At 36.2% G+C, this 22,661-nt stretch overlaps 3 protein-coding genes across 3 annotated transcripts; 1 reads left to right on the plus strand and 2 right to left on the minus strand.

Annotated features, from left to right (window-relative positions):
• The first annotated feature begins 1,782 nt into the window (after positions 1-1,782).
• LOC113063975 (nuclear factor related to kappa-B-binding protein-like) lies at positions 1,783-14,112 on the plus strand. The gene is made up of 26 exons (XM_026234448.1): positions 1,783-1,870; positions 2,356-2,515; positions 2,603-2,804; positions 2,887-3,014; positions 3,301-3,472; positions 3,560-3,664; positions 3,732-3,805; positions 5,011-5,095; positions 5,198-5,372; positions 5,462-5,573; positions 6,642-6,768; positions 6,886-6,963; positions 7,167-7,246; positions 7,328-7,374; positions 7,449-7,509; positions 7,622-7,796; positions 8,199-8,305; positions 8,389-8,512; positions 9,302-9,381; positions 9,518-9,732; positions 10,369-10,645; positions 10,772-10,981; positions 11,781-12,515; positions 13,226-13,332; positions 13,433-13,568; positions 13,672-14,112. The coding sequence occupies exons 2-26, from the start codon at positions 2,390-2,392 to the stop codon at positions 13,795-13,797; spliced, it is 3,864 nt and encodes a 1,287-aa protein (XP_026090233.1). The 5' UTR covers positions 1,783-1,870; positions 2,356-2,389; the 3' UTR covers positions 13,798-14,112.
• A 108-nt stretch (positions 14,113-14,220) lies between these two features.
• On the minus strand, positions 14,221-17,243 carry LOC113063976 (transmembrane protein 45B-like). The gene is made up of 6 exons (XM_026234449.1): positions 17,108-17,243; positions 15,640-15,842; positions 15,161-15,364; positions 14,883-15,067; positions 14,645-14,787; positions 14,221-14,565 (listed from the first exon to the last, which is right to left on the minus strand). Exons 2-6 carry the CDS (start codon positions 15,833-15,835, stop codon positions 14,448-14,450), a joined length of 846 nt encoding a protein of 281 aa, XP_026090234.1. The 5' UTR covers positions 15,836-15,842; positions 17,108-17,243; the 3' UTR covers positions 14,221-14,447.
• A 425-nt stretch (positions 17,244-17,668) lies between these two features.
• Positions 17,669-19,386, minus strand: LOC113063719 (guanine nucleotide-binding protein G(I)/G(S)/G(O) subunit gamma-8). Its single transcript, XM_026234047.1, has 3 exons — positions 19,265-19,386; positions 18,338-18,450; positions 17,669-18,145 (listed from the first exon to the last, which is right to left on the minus strand). The coding sequence occupies exons 2-3, from the start codon at positions 18,419-18,421 to the stop codon at positions 18,017-18,019; spliced, it is 213 nt and encodes a 70-aa protein (XP_026089832.1). The 5' UTR covers positions 18,422-18,450; positions 19,265-19,386; the 3' UTR covers positions 17,669-18,016.
• Between the last annotated feature and the right edge of the window lie 3,275 nt (positions 19,387-22,661).

A 22,661-nucleotide genomic window follows, 5' to 3' on the forward strand; every position in this document is an offset into this window, starting at 1 on the left:
GTTCATATATACTGTTTTTTGAGCTCAAATGTTGCTCTTGCTGCGGAGGAAAAGTATTCTTGCTGCCTTGCTTAAGTCATTACAACTTAAATGCTTCTCCGGGATTTTTACAATGTTATTGTTGGCATAACAAGTTAATTGTCTTGTGTTTTATGTTTATTGCATTATAATTTTACATTTAGTAATTTAACAGATGCTTTTATCCAAAGCGACTTACAAATGAGGACAATGGAAGCGATCAAAAACAACAGAAGAGCAATGATATATAAGTGCTACAGTATAACAAGTCTCAGTTAGCTTAAACGCAGTACACGTAGCATAGAATAGGAAAAGAAAAGAGCAAGCTAGTGTTTTAGAGGTCTTTTTTGCTTTTGTTAATTGCATAAATAAAAAAGAAAACAAATATATAGAATACAGAAAGATTAAAGAATCTATTAGGAAGTTTTATGACCTTTCTACCAAACAGATTTCATGAACAGATCTGTGCACAAATGTATTTTATGACTAAGGAACAGGAATTAATTTTAGTTTTTTCATTTATTTTGTCCTGATTGAATATTTATTATTTGTATGCTGATAAAATTATATAATTTCTGTAAGCTTTGAATGTTATTTGCAAGAATATTTACTGTGTGTGTGGATGAAAACTTTTGTTCTTACTCCTCAAGATTTGTATTTTACATCCATTGAAATGTTTAAAAATGTATGTTTCGTTCAAACCATTGGTACTTTTAGATTTAGACTTTTGGTATTTTGTTTAAAAAAAAATTGTGATTTATTTAAAATGTATATATATATATATATATATATATATATATATATATATATATATATATATATATATATATATATATATATATATATATATATATATATATATATATATATATATATATATATATATATATCCTCCTTGAGGTATTGGCGTTCCCATAATGTGCCTTGAATGATAAACTTTGATAACTGGATTCTCTGATGAACATTAAAAGGGAAATTCTAATCTGATTTGTATTTGGTTATTTTTAATGTTGTGAATGAAGGCAAAGTTATGAAAAGTTGCATCAAATACTTTTTAAATATAACTAATTTAACATTTTAATAGGTTTAACACAAAAATAAGGAGGAAGAGGTTATGCAAATGTTTATTAAGATCGCTGAATACTTTTAATCATCTAAAGTAGGCTATCCTATTTTTGTTTATATATTGTACAATGAGTATTTGTGTAATGCCTAATTTTGTCCATGTCTTATGGAGGTATTTTCTTATGGAGGATGAAACCGATGCAAATAATGTGGATGGCTGAACAACTGCATTTTCTTCAGACTGCAATTAATTGTGAAATGAGTTTTGTTAATTTTTTTTTATCCAAATCTATTATAAAATCTGATTTTGAATTTTTAAAGGCGAAGACATTTGGATGAAAACGTTTGCTTGTGTGTGATGTTGCATCTTTGGCGCTAGCTGTAGTCAAAGTCAAATTGTCTCTGGTGTAGTAAAGTCTCTTTAAGGTATTCTAGTCTTTGGGTGTCGTGCAACAATGACAAAATAGCAACATTTTCAATTTTGCTTTTTCTTTAACATTTTTTTGTATTTTCTCATCCATTCATTAATTTCGTTAGTCTACTTAATTATATATTTATTTACCCACAAACATATGGATTTGCCTTTATTCATTCATTTGTGTGTTTCATTATTGATTTTGTACCACAGTAGCAGTACCGATATTTGTGAGAAATCATTCTTTTGTAGAATTTACTATGAACGGAAGTTCCGATGACATACCGGAAATGTGCACCAATGTTATTATTCCTACTGTTCTTGTGCGGAGCTCGCTAACATATTCATTCCTAATTTCCACCAACATTCATGGTAAGATGCTTTAAATATTTACTTGATACACGTAAAATAGATTTAAAAAACACTATAGATTCGGTTAATTACATCATAATAGATGTGAAGGTTGAATGGGACTGTTAGCTCGTTGTAGTAGCTAGTTACGGAATTAGCAACATATCAAAGATAGTTATTACATGTGGCTTGAGTCTTTTTGTCAAAATATAGTTGTCACGGAAAATATACGTGATTTCATAGTTTTTCTATTTTAGATTCTTCTGGTTTGTTCTCAAATTTAATACGCAAGTGAACAGTTCTTTTTACAGTTTTCATGCAGGCATGCTGATTTTGTTGTCGTTTATTTTAATTTTTGCAAATTGTATATCAAATAATACAAAAATGCAGCAATCTAATTACGAAGCGAGTTGATTACTAACAGAATCCTTTAGTCATACAAAATACTGTTTTCATATTTCTTTAGACCTGTTTCCGTGGTTGATAATATTTTTGTAAACCCACAGATAGTGTTTTGCTGCTGTGAAGGTTTAGGTAAAGATGGATGCATTGGATCAGATGTTAACAGACCCACTGGAGTCTGGAATGGACCAGGATGGACGTGTGATGGAAGAGTGCATGCTGGGAAACTGTAGAGTTCGGGTTCCTGAAGATTTGCTGGAGGACGTGCGTTATCATAATCCTTGTTTATTTTTCATGAAATCAGGACAGTAAAAACTAAACAGTGTTTTTTGTCTCTTTGTGTAAGAGCAGCCGGAGATATTCTTCTCGGTGATGAGTGAGAACACATGGACAGATGTGCTCACAGATGCTCAACGGACACATCTGTGTCAACTCCTGCCACAGTTCCCCGAAAATAACATCTCGGAACAAAACAGCATCATCAGCGACCTTTTCAACAACAAGAATTTCTTCTTCGGAAACCCCTTGCACATTGCCCAGAAGCAGTTTAGAGGTTACTCTGTTTTCCTTTTATTTTCAACCTTTGCATTTTAAAATACAACTTCATGCATACTAATTTGTTTATCTCTCCTTAGATGGTTACTTTAACCCAGAGGTGGTCAAGTACAGACAACTTTGTGCCAAATCGCAGAAAAAAAGGCACATCTACTCCCTTCAACAGTACTACCACAAATTACTCAAACAGATCCTGGTTTCTAGAAAGGTACAAAAAATCACAGACCTCACAGAAAAGCTCATTCAGTTTGTGTAACATGGTCACTGTTTATCTTTCCAAATACACTGTTTTCCAAAAGTTTGGAGTCAATAAGTTTATTTTTTTATTTTTGAAAGAATTTAATACTTCAGTTCAGCAAGGATGCATTAAATTGATCAAAAGTGAGTGTAAAGACATTTAATGTGTTACAAATCATTTCTATTTCAAGTAAATACTGGCCTTTTAAATCTATTCATCAAAGAATCCTAATAAAAAAGTTTCTCTTGTAATGCAGGAGTTGCTGGATTTGGCAGTCCGCAGTGGACCTGAGCTTGCGGTGAAACGGCGGTACCCTGCCCCCTCTCATAAGGAGATACTGGAGCAGCGGGTGAGACGTCGAGTGGGTCACATACTGAAGGATGTGAAAACAGAGTGTGGGGACAGTAATGTGTCATCTGATGAAGATGGTGAGTGTGAAACAGTTTGACAACATCTTTTCAGCGTGATTATGTGTTCATGTAATTGACATGGTGATTTTATGTCCATGTAAACAGATACAGCCTCTTGGTTGCCTGTTCCTCAGTCGCCCTCGTCCCCAACGCCGACTGTCTCTCTCAGGGTCTTACCCAGCCTTTCTACTCAGGACATGAAAACCAGAGGTCAGTTAAAGCTATAGCTTTAATGTTCTATGAGCTTATAAGGCACTAAATATGATTTTCCATGTAGACAAGCCTGAGCTGGGTGAGAAGGAGCTAAGAGCCATGCTGCACAGACACCGAGAGAAAAGAAAACGGCAGCCAGTAAGTTGCCTAAGGGGACATTATTTTACTTTATTATTTACATTACTTTTACTTAACAGTTATGATGTTAGTAAAGGTTTGATTTTGTCATATTTTAGTTAGTTTTTTTTCCCCTTCTAAACCTTTAAAGGCACAAAATGTAACTTTTCACTGCTTGAGGTCACATTTTCAAAACAATAACAAAGGCGAAGCTTGAAGGAGAGTGGAACGACGAGAGATGTTGTTTTCACCATCCAGAGATCCAGAATTTTTTTAATAACCTGTGCCCTCCAAAGTTATTAAATCAGCGAATAAATTAAACAGTGGAACCTAACAAAGGACATTTACATTGTCAAAGAACAGTACGACTGACTCAGAAAAACGGATTATTTATTATAATCAGTAAAGCTGTCTATACACTTAACAATACTTACAACATACGTTCATCTGAACTTTTGTTATTTATGATGAAAGAATTCATGAGAGTGCAGAAAGCGAGCAGATGCACTGAACAACAAAACACCAGCGTTTCAGCGATGACTCGTCTGAATGCTTCTGATTGGTCATTGTGTTCATAAAGTCAACAGACTTGTGTGTGATTGGTTATAATGCACAACACTGTAAAACACAGAAAAAGAATCATGGCGCAACGTTAAGCAGACCTAAGTTCAATGCTTAATTTCCTTTATTTTACCTTTTTATTTGTGACCACCATAATGGATTTAGTGGGTTATTTATTTTTATTTTTTTTTAGTGTACAGCAGCTTTTTTGTCCACGTGTGTTGCCATAGTTTCTGAAAACAGAAAGCAATTGTACGGATATTACATCATTGATAGGAGACAAGGAACAGGGAAAAGCAAAAAGTTTTTTTAAACTGGGTCCAGGGACCTCCAGGGGTTCACAAGGGACTGCTAGGGGGTCCACGAAAGAGTTAAGAGTAAAAGGGTAAAAAAAAAAAAATTAATATTGAAGTATGATTAAAATAAATTCATAAATAAATACTAGTATTTCTCTAACAGTGCAGTGTGTAGTGAGTAGAACATTTAATGATGTAACATAATAGGAACTGTGGCACACACACACACACACACACACACACACACACACACACACACACACACACACACACACATATATTGTGTGCTAAGATTGCCAAGATTGAACCAAGATTGAAAAACATGACACTTAAAGACAATATAGATATAAGTAATGATGTCTTGTTTAGGATCACCCTGACCTGATGACCTCTGACCTCCATCTTGGTGATATCATGTCAAGAGTCAACATCGGCAGAAAAGGATCTGTTACAAGTAAGAATAATAGGTTTAGTTGTTTCTCTTAATTGTGAAATGCATTAATTATTGCAGCTGGGTGAAATCTGCGTGCTCAGTGACTGTGTCTTTGGCATGTAGCTGTCTTTGACCTGGCTTTACCTAAGAAGAAGATAAAGGAGGAGAGGAGGAAGAAAAAGCTGCGGCCTATAAAAATGGAATCCGAGGAGGTCTGCGATGTTCAGATGTCGGCAGATTCAGTGAACTCCGGTCTTGCTGATGTCCCATCTGCTCCTCCACAAATCGTTAAAGAAGAGTAGGTCTATCTACTTTAAATAGGATACTTTGATCAAAACTCTCAGCATTTAAATATCTCATGCTTATCTGTTTCACTCTGTACCAAAGGCCCATAGACGAGTCCCAGATGAGCCCTGACACAGTGGAAGAGATAGCGATGAGCTTTTTTCATTTGCTTGAGGACATCCTCAGATTGGAAAGTCTAGCAACATCCTCAACGGTACGTGTAGCACATCTGTATACGTAAAGTATTGGTCAAAGTTTAGACACATTTACTTGTTCCGGCACACTTCAGTTTGGTAACCAATTCTTACTATTACCTTAGTTTTAACTAAAAATCTTGTCTCAAACTAATTTGCTGCTTATTGATAGTTAGTAAGGTAGTTGTTAAGTGTAGGTATGCAGTAGAATTAAGGGATCTTAAGTATGGTCCTGAAGAATAAGGCATTAATATGTACCTTATAAGTACTAAGAAACAGCCAATACATGCTAGTTAATAGTAAGAATTAGATCTTAAAATAATGTTGCCACTTGTTCTTTAAAATTCCAATTTTCCCCATTTTGTTTAATATTTAAGTCATCAGAATTATTAACACAAATGGAAGTATATGCAGATACATTACCGTTTAAGTTTAACGCATAGTAATATTTCAGTGGTAAGAGGTTATATATATCGGCATATTAGAATGATTTCTGAAGGATCATGTGACACTGAAGTCTGGAGTAATGACACCTGAAAATATATCTTTGCCATCACTAATTTGATCGTTATTTTCAATTTAAAATACATTCTTATAGAAAGCTTTAATTTTAAATGACTTTTAAATCTTGATAATGATGTTTTACAGTATTTTTTATCAAATAAATGCACCCTTAATGAGCATAAGATACTTCTTTTAAAAACATAAAAATATTTTGGTATGGGAACTATGCAGTGAAAAAATAAAAATAGCAATATATTAAATTCATCATTCCTAGTCAGTCTTCTTCATAAGGTGCATCCTGTGATGCTTTAACAGTTTTAAAGGACTTACCATGTATTTTGGCCAGTATTAACTTGTCCAATTCATCCATTTTAAATCCTTTCACTTTTAAGTTGTAGATAAAATAATACATAGGCATAATGTAAATTTCCTTTAGACCAAAAAGCAATGTAATCATGAGAAATGTACATTCAGTCAGGAGTGTCCAGATTTGATAATGCTGTTTAATAGTATATCACTGTTCTTGCTGCTCACCCCAAACATGAAATAATTGTTGTGCTTGTCCGTTTTATTGTTGCTCTCAGCTGGAGGAGAAGGTGCAGCAGTGGCAGTCGTCTCCAGCCAGCACACTCAACCCCTGGTTCTCTATGGCCCCCTGCTGGTCAGAGTTGGTAGTTCCCGCTCTACAGTTTCTCGCTGGAGAGAGCAAAGGTGTGCCTGAATTATTATAATGATTTTATGAGAAATTCCTGCAGCTATCATTTATTATTTATATTTTTAATGATGCATGTTGATTTAGTCTTATGCTTGATATCTGTTTCTTGTCAGCTGGTGTAATGGCTCTGCCTACAGGCTTTGTACCTCTTGTGGAGTTCAAGGAACTTTCCCAGCAATGGAAATGGATGGGTATGATAATCTCTCCTTTTTTCCTCTGCTTGTATTTTGCTGTTTTTAAATGGAAACATAGGCTGTTCAAATGTATATGGTTGCATAATATTTACTACCATTCAAAAGTTTGAGGTTGGAAGGAATTCACACATTTCATGCACTGGCTCATTCAGGTATATCAAAACCACCAATAGTGTGCATTTCTTTACACGCATATACAGGTCCAAGTCAGGAGGTAGACAAAGATCTAAGTGCCCTGTGCCAGTTATGGCTGGAATCAAAGGATCATGTGATTGTCAAGGTAGTAAATGACTTATATGCTTTTTTTTATTGCGATTTAATGACACACTCACTGGTTTGTGATCTTATATTTGTTTCACAGCAAGAGGGAGAGGAAACCGCAGAGCTCACTCCTCCAACACCCAGAGTGTGAGTTTACTTAACCACGAGTAAGGTATTCGAACAGCAATTCCTTTCATGTTGTTTTTTCTACTCTTTATTAGGTGGACTGACTATGTGGTGAGGCCTAGTACAGGAGAGGAAAGGCATGTTTTTCAAGAGCAGGTTAGTCTTTGGCATTCTGTCAAAACCATATATATTTTTTACATTGTTGCAATGCTTTTGGAATGTAGTCTGTTATTATTCTTTCAGTCACTGAAGTGTTTGTGTTTTTTAGGAGCAGCAGCGTTATGATCAGCCACATAAAGCTTTCACTTACAGAATGCACGGCTTCGAGTCTGTGGTGGGACCAGTCAAGGGAGTTTTTGACAAGGAGACGTCACTCAATAAAGCAAGGGAGCATTCTTTACTGCGGTCTGACAGACCGGCCTATGTCACCATACTATCTCTTGGTAACCACTGGGTCCTCTTTCATTTCTTAGTTCTCTTGGCAATGTATTTTATTGACATGGTTTATTAAACCATGTAAGTACAATACATTATTCATTAAGATCCTGTTTTACTTCCCTATTTCGGGGTAATAGTTCCTCAAAATAATAATAATAAGAGTTATTCGGCACAGTTCACCCAAAAAAGAATTACTCACTCTGATGTCATTCCAAACCCATTCGAGTTTCTTTAATTATAATGACATGAACGGTCAGTAGAAAGAAGCTCAGATGGGTTTGGAATTTCATGAACCATGTTGAATACTGAACCATTATTTTGAGATTGGGAAATTAGATTCGAATGATCTTGAATTGAGTTTCAATAAAGAAAGATAAAAGGCATGTGCATGTGTTTCCTTTTTACAGTGCGAGATGCTGCTGCCAGGCTTCCTAACGGAGAAGGTACTAGAGCTGAGATTTGTGAGTTACTCAAGGACTCCCAGTTCTTAGCCCCCGATGTCACCAGCGCTCAGGTTATACATGTGTTTAATGTTGCCGTATTTACTGTTATGACACATTAGTCAGTTTAACACTCACACATGTTGTCCATTTTTAGGTAAATACAGTGGTGAGTGGTGCCCTTGACCGCCTGCACTATGAGAAAGACCCTTGTGTGAAATACGATATTGGCCGCAAGCTGTGGATCTACCTCCACAGGGACCGGAGCCAGGAGGAGTTTGGTGAGCAACCCTGTAACCAATGCATTTACGTAAAGAGCCAAAAAGGTTTCATTTTCACAGGTAAAGTGTGGATCAGTATGTGTGCTTGTTGCCACACTTCTGAATCCCATTTATATTGCCCAACAAGTAGAACAGGTTTAGGACTCTGAGATTAGAAGCCTGTATCAGGTTTCCATGTGCTGCCATTGGTAAATACAGACATGACAGGATGATACCAGACCTTACCAGTGTAATTTTAGCATCATTTATGTAATATCTTAATATTTATTAATAGCTTTTTTATATAATCGTAGCTTAAGTTTTATTAATTTTGACATTTTCATTAGTTTTTCGATCATTTATATTTCTATTTAGAATTTTTATTTTCATTGCCGTTTTAATTATTGTAGCATTTCAGCTTAATCTTAAAAATGTTGCCTTAGGAGCTAACTGAAATCTAAGTTATTGTTAAAAAAAATAGTACAGTTTTCATCAAATATATATATATCATTTATTTGTATTTTTTTCAGCTTAATTTCAATTGCCTAAAATTTTTTTATATATAATTTTAGTTTTAGTTAATAATAACAGTACTGCATCAAACAAGCTGGTTGTTGTCACAGAGTTAACATTACCCAGTTAAGAGATACGGCTCTGCACACCAGATGCTTCCATACTTTGTCCTGATTCTCAAATAACTATGCAAATAAAGGATAAGAGCAAAAGTTGCCTGCAAAATTGGCTAGTTACATGCTAGATCTAATGTTAAATGGATCCAGATAATAAACATGAACATCTCTCTCGAATCAGAGCGAATACACCAGGCCCAGGCTGCTGCTGCCAAAGCCAAAAAAGCTCTGCAGCAGAAGCCCAAACCAGCACCCAAACCTGTAAGTTCTTCCACAGTCATCCGTGACATTGTTGCCTCACACTAATTTGAAATGTAAAGTGTCACTCTTGGTCTATGCTGATTTGCATCAGCTGTTGTCACATGTTTGTATGTGTGTATGTTTGTGTGTAATGTAGAAGGCATGCAGTAAGGAGCCAGGAAGTAAGAACGGTGCTGCAGAGGCTGGTCAGAGCTCAGTGAGTGAAGGAGTAGCTATTGCAGCCGCCAGCTTGTCTCAGCCTCCCTCCACCCCAACACCAAGCACACCTGGAACCCCTAAATCACCCCACCCTCCCACGGCAGCTACTCCAACCAAACTAGGCGCCCCAGAACCCGTCAAAACCAATCCCAGGTCAGTGGCTGCTAAACAGCTAAGAAGGAATTTCCCTTAGGAGCGAATCTGGTTAAATACCAATTGCTTTATGGTTAGTTGTGCCAAAAAAGAAAATCTTGTCATCATTTTGTTCAACTTCAAAGTATGTCTTTTTCAAAACCCATATGACTGACTTACATCCGTGGAACACTGAGGAAAATCAAAATGAGAAAATTCCAAGAAATGTTTTCACAACTGAAATTCTTAGAGTCTTTCATTTTCTGTTCAAGCCATGCAGGTTTGAAACAACATGAGGGTAAGGTAGTGACACAAGGGGTCATATGATGCTTTTTTAAAAGATCATTATTTTGTGTATTTGGTGTAATATAATATGTTGACATGCTTTAATGTTCTTAAAACATAATTTTCAAGTACTGTAAATTATAGTGTATATATAGTAACTGAGCTTGTAATGCTCTAAAGAGAATGGAAAAATTGACATAGCATCATATGACCCCTTTAACAGGTATATCACAAAGACAAATTCAGACTTTCAGTAAAGTGACTCACCTTAAGGCAACACAAAGCTGAAATACAGCTGTATCAACACTCACATGCTCCATACTTTATTATTTGAATATAATGATCATAATTTGATTTCATTTTTTCTTTCAGTGTCTTGTTGGTGTCTCCTCCTTCCATGCCTCCATTAGGAACGTTGCTATCTGCCAGTCAGCCTGGCCCACAGGTTTCCCAACAGGCCTCTACGCAGCCTGCAACCCGGGTAGTGGCACACTCTGCTGCCACAGGCTCTCTGCCTCAGGTGCGAGTGGTCACTGCCCAGCCCGGTCTTCAGACATCCTCTGCTGGCCAGGCGGCCACATTAGTGCATCAGAGCCCTCACCACATCAGGGTCCCGGTCACTGTGGCCCACGGAAAGAGCCTCACGCAGGTGCCTCACTACAGCATCTCAAATTACAATCATATGTGTGCATTCAGTGTAGTATAAACTTCAAAGTCTCCAACTCTGTCCAGTCAAGTACCTGTATTAGATTCTTGGTTGTCTGTCTTTGAGCAGGCGGTGGTCACTCTACCACTAAGAGGCCATTCTGCAGGAAGTCCCATTCAGGTGCAGTCTTCACGGGGTCAGGCCAGTCTTACTGTTCCAGGTCTTGCCTCTGCGGTCACAGTAACCAAATCTCAGACGAGCTCCCCTGCCAGCCCAGCACACAACCCAACATCACCTGCAGTATTGCAGGGTGTCAGCAGCCAGAGTATTATCAAACAGGTAAAAACTGACTCCATGCATTAGACACAGCTTTTAACTTAAAACACGTTTTTTTTATTTTTCCAAGAAGTACAGTAAAACTACAGCACTGTGATGCAAGGGAAAAAATTATATTTATGTGAAATTTTATTTCAATATATTATTCTAAATGAGAACATGTTTTAAAAACAAATGTAAAAACATTAACTCCTTTGGAATAAATAGAATTTAATAAAATCAGTCATTAAAAGCACTGATTACTTATAATAAATAGATTTTTTTTATACTATACATTATAGTGCTGTGATACCTAAATTCATTTTTAGCATATAAAATAATTGTTGTAAGTGTCAATAATTTTGTAAATAATTTTAATATCAGCCATTTATATTTATCGTTTGAAAATTTTAAGTATTTAGTTTCCAGGTTTGATGGCTCACATATCTGGTAATAATAAAAAAAAAAACAATGTAGGTTTACGCATCCAAAACCCAAGCTGGGCTCAGGTGCATGACATATAAAAAGCAATAAATAAAAAATTGTTCCTGATGAAAACCCTCCTTGGCGATACATTTCACTGTTTATTAATAGACTTAAAATACTTGTAATAATAGACTTGTAATAATATTAATGGTCATTTTATTAGCTTTCCTTGTATAATGTGTATGAATATATATGAATCAATCATATGGGATATAACTTGAAAATAATTATTAACTTATCATGTTGGCCAGAATTGATCAGTGCATTGCCAATTCATTTAGTGGATACTATCTATTCTATTTCCATATTGAATCTCAATCACTTTTGCCTCATTCAGGTTGCAATCACCGGTCAGTTAGGTGTAAAGACCCAGAGTGGGGCAGGGATCCCTCTCACTGCCACTAACCTCCGCATTCAGGGCAAGGATGTACTCCGCTTGCCCTCCTCCTCAATCACAACCGACTCTAAAGGTCAGACGGTACTTCGCATAACCCCAGACATGATGGCCACCCTCACTAAATCTCCAGTGGCCACTGTCAAACTCACTCCAGACATGCTGAGCAGTGTCACGAGCTCAGGCAGCAAGAGCATCTCTGCTACGCTACATGTGTCTGCACCCCAGCCCTCACCTCCTGCTTCGAACGCCGCTACATCCGCAGCAGCTGAGAACTTGGCTCCCAAAGCACCGGCCACCCTAGTGAAGGCTTCCTGTGACACCGCCATCCGCCTCATGCCCGCCTTGGCCATCACTATGGCTGACCCCAAGGCCCGCACATTCTCATCCGTCACCTCGTCCGACTCTAAAGCAGGCACCACTATTCGAATAGTGCCAAACCTTGGTGTGATCCCTCAGAAACAAGGTCAGACTGTCTCGATCAGCACAACCACAAGTGCAAAGCCTGTCACGGTATCATCAGGGGCGGCCACTGTTACCATAGCCACCAGTGGAGTGGGAGGAGCCAAAGGCGTGACACTGAGCCATGCAGGCACAGGCTCTACGCTTTCTCTGGGCACTGCTGCAGCCACGGTCAGACAGGTGCCGGTCAGTGCTACTGTAGTAGCCTCACAAGCTGTAAGTTTATATTTTAGTATATGATTCATTTCATTAACACTTTTTAATATTAATGAGCAAAATAGAAGATTGTTCAAAAAGCATTTTTTTGTAATAGAAAAATGTATTTTTATTACTCTACCAATCAATAGGTTGGAGTTGGGTGATATGCTCGTCATGGCTGCATTTATTTGATGTTTGAATACTGCAAAAACAGTATTTATTCTAATCTGCTGATTTGCTGCTCAAAAATATTTTTGATTATTATCAATGTTGAAACCATTTTTTCTTTGATGAATAGAAAGTTAAAAGTACATATGTTAATATATTTTTATTTATTTTATTTATTCTAAAGCAGCATTGAATGTGTCCTTTGTAGAGAATGCAATCCTATTACAGGCTTAGTTTAAAAATTCAAGATGGTGTTAAAACATGTTGATTATAAATATACTTAATTCATTTAATCCTGAAAAGCATTAATAGTAAACTATTACATTTAATAAAATTTGTACTGCTTATTATGGTAGCACATCATTCACCTAGCAAAATTCTAAGTGATATTTGTTACTGGTTTTGTTCTTTTGTTGCTCCCTATAGAGAGTTGCAAATCTGGGGTTTAATTTCAGTTAGGCTGCTGCCTATCAATACAGACTTTGGAGCAGAGCCACTGTTTGTTGTGCATAACTGCCTGTTACAATGATGATTGAAACTCTAATCTGTGCTCTTTTCAGGGGAAACTTCCCACAAGGATCACGGTGCCTCTTTCTGTTCTCAGTCAACCCTTGAAAAATAAGAGTGTGGTCACTACTCCCATACTCAAGGGGAACATAAGCACCAAGTGAGCATACTGTTTCATCATATAATAGTAAAGCAATCTTAAATTGTAGGCTTTTTAAATTCCCTATCTTCTGAAATGTCAAAATGTCTCTTGTTTTTAGTATCAGCAATCTGGGAAGGAACATAATCCTGACTACCATGCCAGCAGGCACCAAGTTGATTGCTGGGAACAAGCCTGTCAGCTTCGTGACTGCTCAACAGCTGCAGCAGCTACAGCAGCAGGGACAGGCCACACAGGTTGAGTCATCCGGCTGTGCCAGCTCACTCTTAAACAAACTAAAACTGGTCTTACAAGCCATACCATACGTGTGAGTAAACCGAATATGTTTCTCTGCCCCAGGTTCAAATCCAGACAGTACCGGCTCAGCAGCTACAGCGCACAGCCGCCAACTCTCCGAAATCCACAGTGTCCACAGTGGTGGTCTCTACTGCACCCTCGCCAAAGACAAACCCAGACCCTCAATGAGACCTACAATAGTTAAAATGTCATAACTCTAGTTAACTCTAAACAGAGTCTTACTTTACTTTCCCATGAAACTTGCATATGGGTAGAGCAGTGTCCGATTCAAAGCGCTGGTATTGTCCTGACGTAGCTTTTCCTGTAACTTTGTTCCAAGCATTTCAGTTATATCGCCGATTGTTAAAGTTGAAAAATAAAGTATGATTTGGATACTGATATATTGTAAGGGAATTAAGGTCAGATAGATGGCTTGTATCAGTCTATGAGCTTGGTTCAATGGCCTTTCTCTAGAAGCTGTTGACATGTACACGGAGGCAAGTTTGTTTATTTGTGCTTTTTTTAATATCTTATGTTCTTCTAAAGAAATGTAATTTAAAAAGTGCTGTTTGTGTGATGATGATAAATAAATGATTGTGCTGAAATGAATGTCATGATCTCTTCTTTACCATTAGTGTGAAAAATGTCCAGGGTCAAGGTCATTCCAGGTGATTCTTACACCTGTGACAACCACATAATTTACAAGTCCACTTTGATGAATATCTTTTGCAGTAAAACGATATAAACAAAGTCATATAGTCCTATTGGAAGACAGATTGCTAGAAGAGAAAAGGGCAAAAAGCCTTGAATTCAGTCTTGGCAGTCATCACATGCTCACACTACTCTTCATCTGATTCCTGAAGCAAAGCCTTCTGGGAGCTAGAATCCGAGGCAGTGCACTTTCTAAGGCCCATCTCCATGTCCTCTAGTTGTCTTCTTCCACACCATTTTGAAGACCTGGAAAGATGATGGGTGCAATGTAAGCAAAATGATACAATGGAAACTTTTTGATTCGTTCAAAATGGTGCACGCTCACCAAAAAACTCCACAATAGCAGATGCCCACAACAAGCAGAGCCACAGCAAAATGCCAGCAGAAGCACATGGTGATGAACATGATGTTGTCATGTCTGTCCAGATCCCACTGTTCTCCATTTAGAGGATACAGCACAAACCCGATCTAAAACATAACAAATATCTCAATATAGGAATGATTCAAATTGATGCATTTTACCAGAATTTCCTTCACCCATGATTTTGAGATGTTGTCTTTACCTGATAGAACCATGTTCCTTGTAGGATGGCCAAACTGCACCTAAGAAGTTCCAGCACTGTGTTATCTCGCTTAAACACCTCCAGCATTGTGCTGGCGGATCCACCAAACACAGCAAACAGAAGCAGAGAGTGGATGTGCTGGTCCAGAGCGGGACGATTGTGGACATGGAAATAGAAAAGGAACCCTGGAAGGGATAAGCAGCAATGATATTTCAGGAAGTTCAATGACGGGCTATTGCTGCATATCCTTCTCATTATTGACTAATTTTGCATGATACCTTCCACAAAGAGAGCCAAAGAAAGAGAGAGGCGGTCAAGACCAACAGGCACGTGGCGAGAAGACATACTGAAAACATCTGCAATGCCAGCGATACCGAAAAACAAGTACATGGTGCTGTGCTGCCAGTTCATCAGCTTCACCCAGCCGTCCTGATACAGATGTGCATGAGGGCCATCAGGCACAAACTGCTCTGCCATGATCCCTGGAGACAGATTTCAGTGTAAGACACCAAAATTTCACTTATTTTTTTACCGAATTTCCAGGCTGTTCTTTTTCTGTACAATTAAGTAAATGGTCACTGACCTCAACCGTCTAGGCATTTCCAAAGCAGGAAATCAGTAAACAGCTTAAGTTATGTCTATATATATTCATTTTAATAGTAGAGTAAATATTTTACCTCATGCCATCCTCATACTTTTACTATTATAGGTAATCAGACAGGAAACCAGGATTGTGTACATGTGATTCGCAGCTCACCAACAAATGCAAAAAAGATCTTCAAAACTCCTTCAATCAAATCTATGCGGTTGAAGAGCACAATATGTCTGTCTCTTTCTCCACGTTGCCTCTCTTTTTTCCTCTGTATCTGTCGGAACGAGTACTTTATTGACCACCACAGGCCGAACAGCAGGAAGAATGTACCCGGTAATGCATGTCCCTTGAAGTTGGCCATACTGCCCCTGTCAAGAACAATGTTGACTATTAAACATTTTATAAAATGCGATATTTGATTTGATATTTCAATGTCAACCACAACAAAATAAATAAAAATAGCATCCAGCAAATGGCTTTCAAAGGACCTGGACATCAGTCAGTGTGTCATACAAACCAAAGTTCAGTATGATAAGCCTTTATTACTTAAAGCTATTACAACAGGCAGTTCTTTGATTATCATTCTTTAACAGTCCTCTCTGATAATCATTAAATAAAGAAATAATTATGTAGATATGATATATATATATATATATATATATATATATATATATATATATATATATATATATATATAAGTGTATTGATGCTCATATCATAGAATATAAGTTATAACAGCGCAATCTGATCTGGTTAGACCTATCTGTTGGGACTATAAACACTTTGTCTTACAAAGCTGTCTTATAAAGATCAAGCATAGTTACATTCTTCTAATCCACTTTTAATCTGGCTGTACTAGCTATGTATGCTTGGAATTGTGTTTTCCTTTCCCCCCATTCTTACATAATTTCACACATAATTTCGTTATTTCCATTTCCTCCAGCCACATTTTGGGACCCTCATTCTGGTTCACTTGCCCCCATCATGCTACCCCTGTCCCACCAGACAGCAGCCCCACACCTTTAATTCTTAAGCATCTAAGGGAGATCTTGTCGCTGTCACCTTTGACTTGAATGTTAAAGTCATATTTATTTCAGTAAGGTTGGAAATCAAGTGTGTTTTTTTTTTTTTTTTTTACCGGTAGGTAAAGATAATCGAGTAGGCTACAGTAACTAATTACTCCAATAGGTACTTTACACCTCTGTGTATATTATGTTTTTATATTGCTTTTGTTTAATAATAAGGCTGATTATTACTGCCAAACGCAGAATCAAAACAAAATTTAGTAATATGTTCTGCATATCATTTACCCGCGCGCGAGCGAGTCAAGTTGACTATTGTAAAAGACTACTTTGCTATTGTCTAAAATAGTTACTAGTTATTGTTACTGTAAGTAAACCTACGTTACCCACCACTTTCATAAAATAAAAAAATAAAAAGTTTTTTTCCCCGTAAAATTCAAAAACTAATAGCCTACTGCACAGTCTCGAGCAGTCTCTAGGCTAGTATTATTAGTCTATAAAATAAACTAGTAATCTCTAGTAGCCTACGTATTTCTATAATTTAATTATAGGCTGTCGATGATCATGTAGAGTTTAATGTTAAAAGGTGTAATCTTGTTTGTTAACTCTACCTTAAACTCTGGCCTGTGTTGTGTTCCTGTGCTGATCTTGTGATGGGAATATCCTAGTTACTTGTCCTCAAAAAGCGCATCTGCTCACCTGCATTGCAATATGAAAGATGACCCCGCCCCTCATTCGCTTGACTGACAACAACATGCAATTTGGAAAAGATGACCCCGCCCACCTACTCCTAGGTTAGTGACAAATTTACGTTTTTCTATATGGAACTGTATTATAAAAAAAAAAAAAAAAAAAAATATATATATATATATATATATATATATATATATATATATATATATATATATATATATATATATATATATTTCCTGTGTTTAATTGTTTGCTTGTTTTATAGATTATAGACATTAATGTTTAATTTAAATAATTACAGGCCTAGTATTGTAAAAATATATAAATCTTAAAAATCTATTTAAAGGCTAGGTATGCAGGTAGGCTTTTGACGAATTTGTACAGAAAAGGTAATAGAAGTTAATATATAAACCATTCACGGAAGCTGATACACAAGGACATGCAACAAACAAACCTTAAGCAGAATGAACTTTGCTCTCTCTTGTTTTATTGCTGTTATGTAAGCTAAGCAACCTCACCAAACACTCATTTCATCTGTATTGATGAATGGAGATTAACAGACATTTTCAAAAAACTGTAGCGCCACCATGAGGAAAAATAATAGATTCGAAACTAGAATCAAGACTAATCTAAAAGATGACCTGGATGAATGAAAATCCAAAACACAAAGAATCCTGTTCTTGTAGCCTAAAACACATGGAGATATAGAGATTAGGCTATTCACGATTATAGACATTTAAGTGACATTTAAGTCACAAAAAAATGGCGCAAGGTTTTAGGAAAATCTTGCAAATAATACAATAAACCTTGTTGCTTAGAAATAACATCTACAGAACTGTACAGAATATCTTTTTCTCTCTGAAAGGGTTTTCTGAGGATGGTACGGGGGTCACCAGGGGGTCCTCTTTTGCATGGGACTCACAGTAAGCCATCAGCTCAGCTGCCGCTTTAGATACCTGTGCAAAGAGAGACAAGCCAACAATATACATCCAGAAATAACATCCCAAAAAAGAGTTTGTGCATTTTCTTTTCCTCTTGAATCATTTATTATAATTATTTTAAATGCATTTAATTAATTTTAAATGGCATTTTTGATTGTTTATGTTAATAAACAGAGCTACCATACATAGCATAAAAATGCGTCTTACCATCATCCTGTCAATATTAACCTCCAGTTTCAGTTGTTCCACTGTTTTTCTTGCATCTGCAATCTTGGCCATGTTATTAGACATTCTGCTCTTTTGTAGACACCAAATTAACCCTGCAGGAATACAGCAAAACAAACCCCAGGAGAGTCCGGTTAAATGCATCTTGTAGATAACAACTCACCTCCAGTTCTACAGATGTCTGATGTTTTAGTTCCCTAAGAAAACAATGCTATTGGCTCCTCTAGGCTATTAAAGACATCTCTGTTGCAGAGTTGCAGTAATTGTTTTGCCTGGTCTCAGCTGGTTGTGTTTTGGATGAGGCTCAGTGGGAGATGTGAAACAGAGGAGTGCAGAAATCCTCTAGAGACCACAAATAATCTGCTCACATATAAATATAAAGTCATATATATATATATATATATATATATATATATATATATATATATATATATATATATATATATATATATATATATATATATATATATATATATATATATATATATAAGTGTTTCACACTTAAACTTTAAAGTCACAATTTTACACAATTTGCAGGTAAATAGCTGAATAATGTTATTTCAGATGTTATTTCAGTTTATGAGTTTTTCAAAAACTTTTTTTTTTTCTCCGTAAATTTACCACACGGAAAAAGGATGTGACTGGGAATAGATTTCCATATGGAAATCTAAGCACCACCAAAATTTGAATCATGCTGTTGCAATGGGATGAAATATAATGTAGCATAAATGTTTGTTATATTATATAACAATTTCAGTGCTAGATACAACAAATGTAAATAATTTTACTAACAAATGCATGTTCCTCTTTAAAGTATACTTTGGAGATAATAAAAAAAAAAGTTTAGTCTATACAAAACAAAACTTTAACTATACATCATGCATGCTTATATATAGCTGAAGTACTTACCACAGTTAATCCAGATGTATCTGTGATGCTGGCAGAAGACAAGTCTTGTTATCGTAGACTGTTTGTTGTACACATTACGACCTGCAGGACTGAATGAAGAGATAGTAAGGAGTGGAGGGATGGGAAAGGCTGCCGCCTCTCATAATTAGCTTTTATTCCTCCCCCATATTGGGCTGAAGAGGCAAGTCACAGGCATCATGGGGTGTGACCTTAAGCTGAATCTCTCAATCTTGCATAATAGCGTATGAGTGATACCTGCCACCACAATGAGCTGCACTGAGCTATTATATTGAGTAAAAAACTGCCATTTCAACAGACGGATAAAACATGAACTGAAGAAGATAAATAATTAACGTAAGATGGAAATAAAACAGAACAATTGCATTCTTTGTATTTACTGTATAAAAGTCTGGGGTGGGGGGTAAAGTTACAGCAAATGTTTGCAACCTGTGAAGATATAAGACTATTAATAGCTGTCCTGCATGTGATTACCACACTCTGTCAATTCGGCAAATGCTCTTCTATTTATTTATTTTATATTTTATTATTTGTGAAAACTAAATATTTGCACACTAGATTAACATGTCCCTCCTGATAAGAATCCCACCCAGAGGACCGTGACACCCAGAGAGAAATTGAAGATGTGCTTAAGTGTTTCAGTTCTCATCGGTGGTACCTGGGGAAGGATTGCAGGTTGAGCTCACTGCAGGTGGCTCAAAGCTCTTCTCCAGGGCTTTAATGTCAACTGGCTCATTAGCAGCTGTTCTCAGACATGATTTATTGATCTACATGTTCAGGGCAGATGTGAGAAATGTAGCTAAATCCAGTCCTGAATTATGCACTGAAAGTTCACTGAACAATTGGCTTTGGCGTTAAATATTTAATCAGGGCACTGGTGGTTCACTCGGAAAGCGAGTGAGAGAAAAGAAAAAAAAAAGAAAAGACAAGAAAAGAAAAGAAAAGAAAAGCAAAGAAAAGAAAAAGAAAAGAAAGCTAGGACTGATTTCACGTTTCATGTTGCAGAAATGTCACTCTTCCAGTAAAAAAAAAAAAAAAAATGTTCAGTCATTTATTTGGCTCAGTGCCATATTATAAAGCTGCAGGACTAAATATATTTGGATTAGCATTTAAGAACTGTAGCAAAATTTTGTGTTTATCATTTCCTTAAAACGTGTTCAATGTACAGTGTACAAATGTTTATATTTGTATAATGTAATTTTCTTACCTACTGGAATTTTTTCTCTCCTAAGTTTTTTTTTTTTACACATAAACCTCACAAAATTTGGTTTTGATTTATTCTTTATACTAACTTACACAAGTCCTAACATTTGCTAACACAATTTTGCTTTTAGATGTTTTTACTGAAAAAAAGGACAAAAATACTGTTAAAAAAAAAAAACACTGTTATGGTGATCCTCACAAAGTAGCTAAGATTATATTTCTAACGTACGTGCACTTGAAAATGTTTTTTTCTTGTTCTTTCTTGTTTATAGTATAATATGCATCACTTTTGGGAAAACTATTACAGTAAACTAAAAGTTATGTTTGTTTGTCACCTTTCCATACAAAAGTAAAGTGATTGGAGAGAGAGAGAGAGAGAGAGAGAGAGAGAGAGAGAGAGAGAAATCCATGAAAATATGAAATGTGCAAATGTTCAGGTTGGCTAATGGCTGAAAGGTTTATGTAGCAGTTGAAAATACTGTCCTAAACATGCTGAAATCTGTTTTTCATGAATGACTAGATGCATGGATTATCTTCATTTTGCACCATACATTTCTTACTCCATATGTTATAATTTACATACTTTTGAATGTGTTCGCAAAACTGTTGGCAGTTGACTGAAGTGAAAGAAGGAATAACAATGCATAAAACTGAAGTTAGGTTTCACTTTCAAATTTCAAGCACTGATGTTAGACGATTTGCCTAAAAAGTTTGGTTTCAAAACTTGACTGCAACTTTCAAAACTTTCAAAACCCTTGTGAGATTGTTTTTTATCACATTTAATACAATAAAAAAGCATCATTCACAGATCTTGAATGTTTTTTTTTGTTTTGTTTTTTTTGCATCACATTCTTGCAGAGATTCCCTGCAGGAACACGTGGTGTAAAATCACTTTAAATCCTTCTATAGGTATGTTAATGTGCTTTCAGTCTCTGTCTTCAGCCTTCAAGATTCATGTCTAGCATGTGCAATAATAGTATCCTGAGATGGAATCATTCCAGGTCTCCAAACAGACCTTTCTTCACTTTTTTTAAGTTGGTACATGATGCTAACAGAAAACTTCTTCTTATATCTTTCCTTCTTGGATTTTTACCACACGGTCAGGGACCAGCCTTGGCCCACCACAAGAGAAGAAATCAGATTATTCCAAGCCCATGACATGATAGGGTTGTCTTCATCAGGATAAACATACAAACATTTGCCAGTACAGTTTTCATCATACAGTAGCAGTAGCTGCTGTGCTCAAACATCTTGGCGCAGAGCCTGCTTCCATAATCATCTTTAAGCGTGGCTGGGTCAGGAAGTTGAAGTTGAAGATGAAGTTTCGCCATACGAATGAAGCATGTGCGAAATATCAGATTGTCCAAAGGATTCTGTGAAGGTACAAAAGTGTAATTTTCATTCAAATGATTGAAACATTAATGGCTAATCTATACATACAGTTATATAAGATTTCAGGAAGCCATCAGATGTAATATTTGTTGTGTATAATAGACGCCTGACACTATATTTCACATAATTTTATATTCAGTCATGCAAAACTGTAGGCTAATTTATACATCTGATTTATTTCTCCAAACATTTAGGCTTGTTAACCACTACTTTTGTTGCATTCTTATTCTGTAACTGCAGTTGCCTAAAGAAAATTATTAATTAACATTTTGTTTGTGTTCTTGGCCTATTTAATTGTTATCAAAAATATGTTTTGTCTGAAAGAGGACAATAAACAATTTAAACTTAAAAATGTTACATTTTCTTTTCTTATTTGTTCAGACATTTATAATGTTATTGTTTTATGAATAAAAAGATAGCTTGCACAAGCACTCTCAGACTGTGTGATTTGTGTGATATATACTGATCTCCACAGCTCTGCAGTTTTTATTTATGCATGCAGGCACGGACGATCTTGTTGCGATCTGTATCTACAGTACTTGTTTTTTTTTGTCAGCCATTGTGTATTCAGAGCAGCTAGTAAAGCTATTGTCGTCTTCATGTTTTCAGCCTCTTTAGGGATCATTGTCCTACATTTAGATGCGAAGAGACAATCTGATCCATTTTTTATTTAAATTTTTTTTTTCTGGAAGAAACTTTAGATTGGCCAACAGATGCTCTGAAGGTTAGGAATTTCAACAAACCTAAAAAGCAAGATTTTTTCATTCATTCATTCATAAATAAA

This window comes from Carassius auratus, chromosome 46 (genome assembly GCF_003368295.1).
Source record: "Carassius auratus strain Wakin chromosome 46, ASM336829v1, whole genome shotgun sequence".
NCBI classification, from domain to species: domain Eukaryota; kingdom Metazoa; phylum Chordata; class Actinopteri; order Cypriniformes; family Cyprinidae; genus Carassius; species Carassius auratus.